Raw genomic sequence first — 11,373 nt, 5'->3', positions numbered from 1 at the left:
TAAGTTTAAACCTCGCACATAAACTTCTTTGTTGCTTCAAGTTGAAAATAAATGTTTTCTCTCTCCTTCCATCTTTCTATCAAATTTATTTACATTTACAAGATTGACGTAACATCGAATTTTACCACGAAACTTAATTTGTATATTTTTTTATGCTGTAATAAAATACAGCCTCAACCTTTTTACCAGAGTAAAACGATACGATTGGAAATTTACCTGAAAAAGACTAAACCATATGGAAAAATATGTTTTATTAAAAAGAGATATAAATAAAATTGTACAAGTCAATATAGAACGTAAAACATTTATGTATGTATGTATGTTATGTTATGTTATGTTATGTATGCGATTTATATACGTTATCGTCTACTGGATGATCGTGATCTCCTGTGTTTTTTGGATTTTCTTCTATCGAAAGATTCTAAGGGTCCTGATACTTTATCCTCTCGTCGTTCTCGTTCCTTATCTCTTCCTTTATGTTTCTTGGATTTCTTTGCCTTTTTAGTCCTATCGCTACTACTGGAGCGCCTTCGAGTTTTATTTCCCTTCTTATTGTCCCTGTCACTGTCACTCTCCCTCTCCCTGTCAGATGAATCCCTTCGTTGGCTTTTTGATTTTTTACTAGATTTCTTCGATCTGTGTCCATGATGATTCTCTTTGTGCTTCCTTTTTCTATCAGGCATATCTGAATCGCTGTTACCGTTCGTGCTAAAATTTTCCAATGATGCAGATCTTGGTTTGCTTGCATCTTCCTTTTTCTTATGTTCTTCATATTTAGCAGCATCTGAAATCAGTTTCGTCGAATACTAAAAACTAAAACTGCACGAATTTTATACAAGTCAACGAATTATACAGGGACTTTTAAAAAGTATTGAATTTATGTCGGCCACACGCTCATATACGTGCACGCGCGCGTACGTGAAACAGATTTTTTTTATTTTTATTTTGGACATACCACTATTCACGTTTGATAGTACAAGTTGGTAAAATATGTCAAAAATTTCTCTTTTTAACACATCTTATCAAGTATTGGTAAATGTACATATTTCTTTCGAGTACAGTTCTTTGCGTTATTTCTCGTTTCTGAGACTTGAATTCTCAATATGGCTACGACACACCCTAAGATCGTTAAAATAGTAACAACTCCAAATTGTAGCCAATCATCATATCATTAATAAACCTTGTTTATTAACCTATTTACAAATAGAAAATCGTAAAATTTTATTGTTACGGAAATAAACACTTTTACACATTCATTTCACGTTCATTTAAAAGTCCCTCGAGAAATAACTTGCTTCATTTACTAACTTAGAACTTTAGAATTTTTCGAATATTCCGCCTTTGTTACTACTTGAACTATGGCCTCGTTCACGGAGACGATATTTCCATTCAGTGCCATTTTCACGATTAATCTTCCCGCATCGTCAAAGCCTTCTATTTGGCCATATGCGTTGGATCGCTTGCCAGCAATAATTTTTATAAAACTTCCTTTCTCTATTCGTAATTCTTCCTCTTCTTTCGAAGTTTTTCCATCATGTTTTTGCAAAGCTATCTTATCTGCGCCAAGTCCCATCCCTATTGGCCGTAATTCAGGTACAGTGGGTGTTACAAGTCTGCAAATACAGATACATAAAAATATGAAAGAAATACGACTAAAATCTATTATATATATATGCCAAAATAAAGATATACACAACATCTACACGGTTCATCTAAGACGAAGGCAAAGTTCTTACTTTGGATTTTTACCGATTCCTTCGCCAGGTTTCCATCCCATACCTCGTAACATAGCTGAACCAAAGATACTTGGTGGCACCTTCTCGTAATCTTCTAATGTACTCTATAATAGAAAAAAAGAAATATCATATACCATATAATATTTTTATACAATTTAAATATACGACATTAATATATTGTATCACTGATATAATAGCTATCAGAAAATCAGAAAAAAGCACTCACTTCTTCTGCACCCTTTAAATCCTGTCCCTTAACTAAAGATAAAGTTATATCACATAATTCATCTTGGTTCTTTTCTGTCGATTGGAGATCTTCTATGATTTCTTTAGCTGCCTGCTCATCCAAAGTGAGGGTGGTTTTACTTTCAATGGACAATTCTGTTTTTATTTGTACGTTAGAAGAAGAGACAGCCTTATTAATTGATGTCAAAACACCATTTGATATTTCTTTTGACTCTTCCTTAATCTTGACATTTTGTATCACATCTTTACTTGTTTTTGACTTTGAAGCATCTATTTTGCTAATGATTCTATTGTGCCAGGTATTAGACTCCAATAGTGGAATAATAAGAGGTTCTTCTTTTTTCTCTTCTTTCCTAAACAAATGTATCCTTGTCAAACTTGTCTACAGAAAATGATAAATTGTATTATAGAGTGGTAGTGGAAATTAAACTTAAACCTTCGCAGAACATGTGTAATTTTTCTGCTTCCGTCGAACATGTGGGTCTTTTAGGCCAGTTAAGATTTTCAAGCTGTAATATTGCCATAAGAAATCTGAAAACATTCAAGTATACTTTCGAAGGCTTTAAGAATCTATTTATACCGTTACATATGCCTGATTCTTGTTTGGGTTTTTTTTTTGAGTCCGTAAAGTCTCCGAAAAATTCAAAACTGGAATATCGACCGGGTCTTTAAAGCCCCACTTGTTCTGCGAAGGGTTAAACTACTTATGTTTCGCGACATTATCGTATCATACCTACATGGGTTGTTACTATGTATAAATTGTAATTGTTTACTGTTTATTTATTAAAAGTATCTATCAGAGCAAACGTTTGTGTGATATGTTATTAGAAACAGTTAAATTCTATGTTATTTATACACTTTGTAGTTTATTAGTAAGATTATTTATATCTATAAATCTATATAATCTAATAATGTTTGATTTAACTAGGTACCAAGTTAAAGGAAACAAAAAATGTAAAAAATATAAAGGCAAATATTACAGTTGACATTTAAAGCATTATTGGACTTGAAGATAAGGTTAGATCGAGATTGAGGTTACAAGCGCATCCTAGTTTTCCCTCTTTTTTTCGTTATAATAAACTTTTTTGACTTACCCAATTACTTTAATCGCCTTTTCATCTAGACACTCGATATAATCCACTTTCTTCTCCTCGTATAGCTTCTGTTTGTCCAAAATTGGCTTTTTTATAGACTTTGCAAAACCAAAAGAAATTTTTTTACTTTCTTCAGCCATTTTCTTATAATTATTATATTCCCCAAAAGTTTTCGTATTTTTGTTCTTTATGGGATACAATATCACGTTTTATGTAGTCATGAGTTTTTAAAATTTTATTTATATATCCTCCGTCAACACACACGACAGGAAACACAATCCTACTGATCAACTGATCCTACAGACAGTACAGACTACAGAATCGAGAATCCTACTTGAAGTGAAATGACGAAGTTGGCTGTAGCTTGCAGTGTGAAGAATCTTCTATTCTTCATGGTATGCGTATGCACACTATTGCACACACAATGACATAATGACAAAAGACAGAGGTTAGAGCATAGACATAAGAATCTATAGATAAGGTGCCAGGGTGCCACTCAATGCTTTCAGCGCTGTGAGCGTGAATCGCGGACCAATCGGATCGCAGACGTGCCATAAACCGAAAGGTGCCGAAAGTGTGGAAGACTAGGGAGTACGGGTGGAGGTGGAGACCTCTGAAGATAAGATAGGTTGTGGATTTTCTTGGAGTCGTGCGAATGTAACATCTCGAGTCTCGCGACCATCTCGTAATTGTGTTGTGTATTATTGTTGTTTTTATAATAATTTGAGTGTCTCGCGAGTGTCGCTGTCGCGTGTGTGTGTGTGTGTGCTCCGTGATATTTTTTGTATATTTCCTAGGGCACTGGCACTTAATAATGTTTGCGTTAACGGGAGAAGTAAACTTTTGGACTTTCGACGACAATGTAAACATAAACGTCACGGATTTCGGTGCATTTAAGTAAAGAACACATTATCCTATTACTAATTTTCAGTCTCCACTGTTTATGCTGTCGTAACAACTTGATTGCTCCTAATTTTTCAGATATCACGATAAACGTATCGATGGCACGTATGAAGAAGGCAAAAGATCTTACTGCCAAGAACGTGGTATGACTTACGTCCCAGAAAACAAAAAGGGAAACAAATTAAAGCATTCCATTAAATACCTCGAGGTATCCCTAAATAAATCCCTACACCTTTCTTTTCTATTTGAGAATCTTATATAAATATAATGTAATATAGCATTGATATATATATTGTCACTTCTAGGATCAGCTCAGAGATAATTCTGTAATTTATTGTCAGTGGTACGATGATTTGGTTGCACAATTAATGCTTAGCAATGGCTTACTGGTGCAAATACAAGTTTGTCTCTTCAGTGGTGACATACAAGAGATTTCATTTGACAAGTATCTTGTAGGAAAGCTATCCGAACATATATCTGATGGTATGATGCTATTATTTCAATACCACCACCAGAAGCTATTTATTATACACTCAAACTTAATGTGTCTTATTTTATTTGCAGTAATTATTACCAAAAGTCATTTAGTTTGTACGTACAATGATAATCTAGTGACCCTGGTGTATTTTACAAAATCTAAAACACACGTCTTTGATAAGATCAGCAAGTTGGAACCCAAGTTAATCACAACGGACTTATTTATACCTAATGGACGCAGATTGGATAAGAAAATTCAAGTAAACAAGTCTGCTAATTTGGTAAATAGCTTCTAGATGCAGATTTTTTTTAACTATAAGTAGAAAATTTTGTAATTGATCTATAAGAATTAAATGACGTGTCTTTTATAGATATTAATTTGGCGAAAATCTACAATGAACGAAGTTTACCCTTGGAGTCCAGCTATGAAACAATACCATCGAGCAAACATGCATCTCTTTCAACTTACAGGGTATGAGATTGACGTGAACAGACTCTTTTTATCTTCCTCTCCCTTTTTAGCATCTATATAAGATTCTTTGCGTGTGTATGTACATGTACTTTTGTCCGTTTTGATTTTCTTTGCTTATATAACTGTCTTTTTATGATTTCCTTTTGATGACTTTCTTTTCCTCATCTTTGTTTGCATGTTCTTTTATCTTCTTACATAAACTCTGATGTTTCTTCTTGTGCGATTCCCATGAATCTCTCTTATATTGAGACGATATTGATAATTCTTTGGCAATGCTTCTAGTAATTTTCTTTGGCAAATCCCATGTGCCCTTTTTTATACAATATATTTTTTTATTATAATCTCTATATGCTGCATATATGTATAAATTTAAGAATTTCTAATGATAACGTTGGTTTTAAATAATTTAGATTCTTGAAATTATTTTACTACATACGTGATATTAATTTATACAAACTTTAAATGTTCCCCACGGCGAATGTTCGACTCTTTTGGCATTGTCTAATATACGTCCATTATCATCCGCGATAAATTTCGTAGTGACACAATGCCTGTCGGGCCAACTGGGATACCATTTAGGAACTTCCCAATTTCGCAATCTTTTCGGAGTAAATGCATCTTCTGTCCAATGACCGTGCCAATGTTGAGACATTTTTATATAATTCCCTCCTTTTTTTTAAATAAATTTAATACGCATAAATTTTTATTGTATGTACTTGTGCTTGCTATTACAATTCTTTCTATCAAGCATGGCTAGTTACGTTACTATGCTCGTTGCTATGTAAATCAATTAGCTACAAACACCTGTACAAACCCTGTATGCATGTACGTACGTACAAGCACTGTGATATATGTATAAGAATGAATGGATCTAATGATTCATATTTTCAGAACAAAGTTAGAATTATTATGTTACATACGTACTGAATTCGATCCCTTGTGTATTACGTTTGATGCATGCGATGACAATATTATTCATTCTGTAGAACAAAAAGTCTCAAGGAAGGTAATTATAAGCTCTTAATAGTTCTTATGTGTTTCCTAATTTAATACAAATTTAATATATGTATGTTAGAAATATGCTGTGTTAGAAAAGGAAATGTGTATTTTTGTAAATTTGGATATCATGATACATAGGGAGAAGTTACCGTAGAATGGCGTACGTATGAAGTTTCCCGACAGAATAAATTAAAAAGGATCGCTGTGATTTCCGTACAATTGCCAACGCATACAAGTTGCGTGAGATTTTCACCTAATCAGGAATTATTACTTCTGTGTTGCATCGATGGTACTATTATGATGTACGATCAAATCAAGTCGACAAGTACCAGTGTAAAAGCCGCTTTTGTAGGTTTTATCGATATATATAAATTAAATACGTAAATTTCACATAAATGTATAATATATTATGTATTACTGGAAAATGCGTTTTACAAGGATTGACTTAAGGTTTTATTGATTTCTTTTCCTCTTTAAGATACCCACTTTAGCCGCTTGGCATAGCGACGGTATAATATTTGTGGTAGGTAATGATAGAGGCCAGTTTCAACATTTTGATATCACTTTAACGTGCATCAAAAGCCAGACATTAAGCGACGAGGCAACGCCAGCGAATATTCTCGACTTATCATCATATTTTAGGTATAAATTATGAAATAATTAATCGATAGGATTATGTCAGCCATAAAATTTGATTAGCAAAATAATTATACAACGCAGGAATCAGCATGCCTTGGTAAATATGGAGTGGAACAAGAAAAGCGACCCGAATCAGATTCGTTACTACAGTAATGGCAATTCTTTATTCTTGTTACTTTTTGAACGGTAAGGACTATCATTTTGTGCAACATGTTTTATATAAATTTATATGATAATTTGTTCTGTATTCTGTATTAACAGAGGTCCGATTGGCGTTATTAAGATGATCGAAGGCGATACTCTTTCCGGGGATGAATTGGTCAGAAGATATTTGTCAGAATCTTGGGTAGAACAAGCGACTTCCTTGTTGTTGTCGATGAACTGGGATACGCATCCACGTGTATGCATGCATTCCCTCAATCAAATCTTAAATTATTTATTCAAGTTACCATTGACCACGGAACGTGAAGGTAAAATATAATTTCGTTATTTTTGTAATCTGGTGGTTAATTACGAAAGATTATTTACGAATGATTAAAAAACTAAAATCTTATTATTCTAACCTAATTAATCTGTGATCTAATAGGTCTGATACAGAACGCACTGGGCAGTTTCCACATACCTATTAAACCAATAAGCCAAGCTGTCGAAGAAGAATATGGCGACGAAGTAAGAGATTTGACGAGGCGATTTTTCCATCATTTATTAAGGTAGCGCATTACTTACCTGATCATTGTTATCATATATCCATCATACGCAATACGAATCTAAAATTTAATTATCCCAAATCTACGATTATGATCTTCTTAGGTATAAGATGTTTGAAAAGGCTTTCCGGCTAGCTATTGATCTAAATGATCACGATCTCTTTATGGACATACATTTCTATGCTGCGGTCTTGAATGATATGGAACTGGCAACAGCAGCAAAAGAGAAAGCTGAGAGTATTCTAAGCAGATCAAACAGTTGCAGTGGCTCGCGTAAGAATTGACAAAACTTGTAAAAAAAAAGCTTATAAAGCTTTAGACACACCTTATATCTAGAAACTTTTATAGATTCCACGTGTTCGAGAACATCATGCTCTATATGTTCTGATTCGAGCAATGAGAAGGGTGAGGAGGAGGAGGAGGAAGAGGGAGAGAACGAGGAGGCAGAAGAAGAAGAGGAAGAGGTGGAGGAGGAGGAGGAGGAAGAGGAAGAGGAGGAGGCAGAGGAAGAGAAAGAGGAAGAGATAGCAACGTATAGCGAAGAGAGCGAAGATTCTCAAAAAATAGAACGACCCAATTTGAAACGGTCAAAAAGGCGTCGTTACAGAAAAGCTTCCAACTCGAGTCAAATCCCACCCTTACCGGTTGTCCATCCTCATCATACCGCGAAGAACACACTTTGCGCATCCTACAACAACATTCCGTCCAATACTAAGACTGATTATATCTTAGTACCTTCGTCTCTTGACACGTCTGATAATATTTTAACAACTTCGTTTAATCACTCTTCGCACATTTCAAGCCCATTTCTAGCATCGACCTCTTTTAACAAATCATTATACAGTACACACTCAAATTTTACCCCGACTAGCGCGGTGAACACGATTAACAGTTCTCAAGTGTTTAACAATGCATCAGACGACTTGATGACCACGTCATTCGGCAGTATTTCTCTAACTGAATCGGAGGTAATGGTCGATGATCAGTCTGGCAATAATTTCAACGAAAGGTTGTACGACAAATCGTTAGTTAACGAAATACCATATTCTTTCAATGGGTATTCCGCCACCAATGTAATAACAACTTGCGCGCAAGACGACAGCCTCATTTCTACGCCTTTCAATAAGCCAATATACGAATCAGAAGATATTCAATCGAATTATTTGACGAGCTGCTTAAACATCGTTGACAATAATATTATGTCGACGTCATTCAGTACTCGAGTCGCTAGCACTCCTATCTCGCATAGTAACTCTGTCAATGCGCTAACAGCGAACAATAACTCTGAAACAACTTCGATATCACGAAGCGTGAAATCTTCAAAGGTATCTGATAAATCGCTAACTAAAGCTCTCATTGATGCTAATACTCATTTGACGGATCAATTGGCTTTTCCGAATCGTATTTATACCAATCTGATGTCTACTTCGTTTAATTATCCTGAAGGATATGCGACTCCTGAAAGTAGCGATATTACATTTCCCAACACATTTAACAACGTTAATGATCAAACCGTTAAATTACATCCCGTTACGGAAGAAAAGGAAACAGGCGTCGCTATTCCACCACCACCACCACCACCTTCTCTGATAAGTTCTCTCACTAATTACCTTCATAGTTTACCTAAAAAAAATTATCTTTTATCTAGGAGCACTCAAGGTTTATCAAATATTAAAGAATCGGAGAAATTTGCGTCGAATAAAACACACGTGCCGTCGGGCGCTTTACAAAAACAGAATTCCACAACATCGAACATCCCTGAAAGTCAGAAAACTTCTCTATCTTTCAAAACATATAGATACAATTACGATCTAGATTACATACCATTTCACGGTACTCGTGACGACACAGATTTACAACTTTCACAAACAGTTAACAGAAGACTTCCCTCGCGGAACTTTCATCCTAGCTACAGCATGCAACATGGGTTATTCGAGAATAGATACTCGTTGAGATCTTCCTTAAACAATACAACGGTTAATGCGAATAGAGAAACTAAAACGCTTTCTAACATACCACCTCTGCCTGTAATTAATACGTCTAGCGCTAATTTAAAGATTTGCTCCACGTGTCCGTCGTTCGCCGATACGCCAAGCTCTCTCTCTAACGAAAAACCAAAAGTGAAGTTTTCAGATACTGTCACTCACATATTAGTACCTGGCACAGTAAGTAATTTCAAACATATATATGTATATATACGTTATATATTTATATATATCACATCTATATACATATATATACGCTTTTACAGACTCAAGTATATAGACAGAAACGAACTACTGCACAAACACACATAACGGATCCTAAACGTGAATTAGCTGAAAGCCTTCCACTTTGCCTGGGTAACGAAGATTACCTTAAAGATTTTCAACCACTGTGTAGTAAGCATTTTGCATTAGTGGTATTAGTACAGTTATTTTGTTAAGAAGCATTTTGTTTATAACGCAAATTGTGTACAATGACTTTTTCCAATATTAATTTTTAATATTTTGCAGAAGACAACGCGGACGAAAAAGTAAAAGAATCTCCCAAGACTGACGACAGTACAAAGATTAAAGTCGTACATTTTGGTTTATTGTAAACCAGTGTTATTCAAAGAAATAATATCATGAGTTACGTATGAATCGCACACATATGCACGCGCGTGACTTCATGGAAGGACAGTGCGATAGAAGACTAATAAACAAAACGGAGGTCCGATATTATTTATAATAAAAGAATTAAGTTTAATCTAATTTTAATCTAATTACGATCGAGAGACAATAAGAATATTGTAAAATAATTTATTGAAATATTTTTATACATTTTTTTTGTATATGTATTTAGAAAAGTTAACAAAAGAAACTTTTTCACTGATTAATTCTGTGTATAATTTTCTTAACTTTTTACTATTTTAAAAATTTACACACATGGAAAAGAGTCAATCTTTGCGTCAATGTACATATATACAAGTGCTGTTTATACACTTAAATCCTACATTAATTACAACAATGTATGTATACCTCTATATATATGTATATATATTTATATTAGGCTTTATTCTTTAACGTATCCAACGTAGATTTCAAATCAATCAATTCTTTGTCCGGTATATATCGCTTCTGTTCTAGCGCGGGATCGTAAACGTTTACATTCAGTATGACACCCTGTGGTAAAGCTGCTTCCAATGCCCTGATTAATACTGAACATTTTACAGAAGATACTTCCGACATTTGTATATTTCTTTCATAAATTTTGAGATTGTACTCGGATGCAATCTTGGTCGTTCCAGTTTTATATTTCTGAATCTTGAATTCTTGGGGCGGTAACGGCCAGCTGGAAAAATGTGGATTGTATTAGAAATTGAAAGTGATTTGCATTAAAAGTAATTTAATGCAAATTTACCCGTTGTCTATGTCAATCTGTATGACATCTGCCAACTTGTGTACGTAAGACTGATAACATTCGAGCACAGGATAATCGTAGCTCTTAATTTGCACATTTATTACAGGTAGAAGTGGAAATTTTGATTTTCCTGTCTGTAAAAATCAAAAAGCTGACAAGACGTTACGTATACTTTAGTTAGGTACATACTTGTGATCTAGAATCTCTAGAAGCCTGATCTGACCTGTAAATAATCCGGCTCGTACAAACTTCCGGTATAGAATTTTACAGATAAGATTTTTGTTGTTAGTGAACGTTGTCCAAGCACTGCGATCTAGAATAAAGTTAAATTGTTAGACAGTTCAATATATGAGTATAACAATACAACATAAATAATATAAGAGCCCAATAATGTAAAATTCAGGTTATCAGGTTATCAGGTTATCAGGTTATTTTACTCCAAGATATCACTCGAAAATACGATGTACCTGTTTGATCAGATTTAATGCCATTTCTTGCGCGGTGAGATAATCAGGCTGATGATTTTCAGGAAACTTTCAATTCATAAATTTAATCGAATCGAATCGAATCGTCAAGCATCACAAGTTGTGTCCCGGGCTTGCGGTCACGCCTTCGACTAGTTTGACTATAGGCGGCCGACTTACTTGACGAATTCCGTTTCCGTCAGTTCCGTCAATTTCCTCCAGGCGGCACGGCGCCGCCGCCGCGGCGGCAGA

The 11,373-nt window shown here is 34.7% G+C and overlaps 4 protein-coding genes across 4 annotated transcripts; 1 reads left to right on the top strand and 3 right to left on the bottom strand.

Moving 5' to 3' along the window:
- Positions 1-234: 234 nt before the first annotated feature.
- Positions 235-3,498, bottom strand: LOC139780165 (G-patch domain and KOW motifs-containing protein-like). The gene is made up of 5 exons (XM_071718685.1): positions 3,077-3,498; positions 1,963-2,335; positions 1,737-1,840; positions 1,309-1,613; positions 235-784 (listed from the first exon to the last, which is right to left on the bottom strand). The coding sequence occupies exons 1-5, from the start codon at positions 3,214-3,216 to the stop codon at positions 360-362; spliced, it is 1,347 nt and encodes a 448-aa protein (XP_071574786.1). The 5' UTR covers positions 3,217-3,498; the 3' UTR covers positions 235-359.
- A 195-nt stretch (positions 3,499-3,693) lies between these two features.
- On the top strand, positions 3,694-10,300 carry Frtz (uncharacterized). Its single transcript, XM_071718672.1, has 15 exons — positions 3,694-3,973; positions 4,058-4,187; positions 4,285-4,462; positions 4,544-4,737; positions 4,828-4,928; positions 5,820-5,934; positions 6,066-6,275; positions 6,406-6,569; positions 6,648-6,752; positions 6,828-7,036; positions 7,153-7,276; positions 7,377-7,546; positions 7,622-9,438; positions 9,525-9,654; positions 9,769-10,300. The coding sequence occupies exons 1-15, from the start codon at positions 3,891-3,893 to the stop codon at positions 9,852-9,854; spliced, it is 3,816 nt and encodes a 1,271-aa protein (XP_071574773.1). The 5' UTR covers positions 3,694-3,890; the 3' UTR covers positions 9,855-10,300.
- Positions 5,059-5,580, bottom strand: LOC139780141 (protein Flattop-like). Its single transcript, XM_071718650.1, has 2 exons — positions 5,386-5,580; positions 5,059-5,238 (listed from the first exon to the last, which is right to left on the bottom strand). The coding sequence occupies exons 1-2, from the start codon at positions 5,578-5,580 to the stop codon at positions 5,059-5,061; spliced, it is 375 nt and encodes a 124-aa protein (XP_071574751.1).
- On the bottom strand, positions 10,043-11,285 carry Mrpl48 (mitochondrial ribosomal protein L48). The gene is made up of 4 exons (XM_071718698.1): positions 11,125-11,285; positions 10,881-10,970; positions 10,658-10,791; positions 10,043-10,588 (listed from the first exon to the last, which is right to left on the bottom strand). Exons 1-4 carry the CDS (start codon positions 11,146-11,148, stop codon positions 10,303-10,305), a joined length of 534 nt encoding a protein of 177 aa, XP_071574799.1. The 5' UTR covers positions 11,149-11,285; the 3' UTR covers positions 10,043-10,302.
- Between the last annotated feature and the right edge of the window lie 88 nt (positions 11,286-11,373).

The sequence above is a fragment of the Temnothorax nylanderi genome, unplaced genomic scaffold (assembly GCF_030848795.1).
Source record: "Temnothorax nylanderi isolate EJ_2023f unplaced genomic scaffold, tnyl_v1.0 TNYL_tig0265_pilon, whole genome shotgun sequence".
Taxonomy (NCBI): domain Eukaryota; kingdom Metazoa; phylum Arthropoda; class Insecta; order Hymenoptera; family Formicidae; genus Temnothorax; species Temnothorax nylanderi.
Note: the sequence above shows the minus strand (reverse complement) of the source record. Positions and strands in the feature narration are given on the sequence as shown.

What these genes read in the sequence shown, in the direction of transcription:
- LOC139780165 (XM_071718685.1), bottom strand. Translation starts at nt 3,216, where the DNA reads ATGGCTGAAGAAAGTAAAAAAATTTCTTTTGGTTTTGCAAAGTCTATA. An exon ending in GGAATCGGTAAAAATCCAAA is followed by an intron (nt 1,614 to 1,736) that starts GTAAGAACTTTG and finishes CTGTATTTGCAG; the next exon opens with ACTTGTAACACCCACTGTAC. An exon ending in GAAAAATTCTAAAGTTCTAA is followed by an intron (nt 785 to 1,308) that starts GTTAGTAAATGA and finishes AACTGATTTCAG; the next exon opens with ATGCTGCTAAATATGAAGAA.
- Frtz (XM_071718672.1), top strand. Translation starts at nt 3,891, where the DNA reads ATGTTTGCGTTAACGGGAGAAGTAAACTTTTGGACTTTCGACGACAAT. An exon ending in ACATATTAGTACCTGGCACA is followed by an intron (nt 9,439 to 9,524) that starts GTAAGTAATTTC and finishes ACGCTTTTACAG; the next exon opens with ACTCAAGTATATAGACAGAA. An exon ending in AGATTTTCAACCACTGTGTA is followed by an intron (nt 9,655 to 9,768) that starts GTAAGCATTTTG and finishes AATATTTTGCAG; the next exon opens with AAGACAACGCGGACGAAAAA.
- LOC139780141 (XM_071718650.1), bottom strand. Translation starts at nt 5,580, where the DNA reads ATGTCTCAACATTGGCACGGTCATTGGACAGAAGATGCATTTACTCCG. An exon ending in CGCCGTGGGGAACATTTAAA is followed by an intron (nt 5,239 to 5,385) that starts GTTTGTATAAAT and finishes TGTATAAAAAAG; the next exon opens with GGCACATGGGATTTGCCAAA.
- Mrpl48 (XM_071718698.1), bottom strand. Translation starts at nt 11,148, where the DNA reads ATGGCATTAAATCTGATCAAACAG. An exon ending in ACGAGCCGGATTATTTACAG is followed by an intron (nt 10,792 to 10,880) that starts GTCAGATCAGGC and finishes TGATTTTTACAG; the next exon opens with ACAGGAAAATCAAAATTTCC. An exon ending in CAGATTGACATAGACAACGG is followed by an intron (nt 10,589 to 10,657) that starts GTAAATTTGCAT and finishes ACATTTTTCCAG; the next exon opens with CTGGCCGTTACCGCCCCAAG.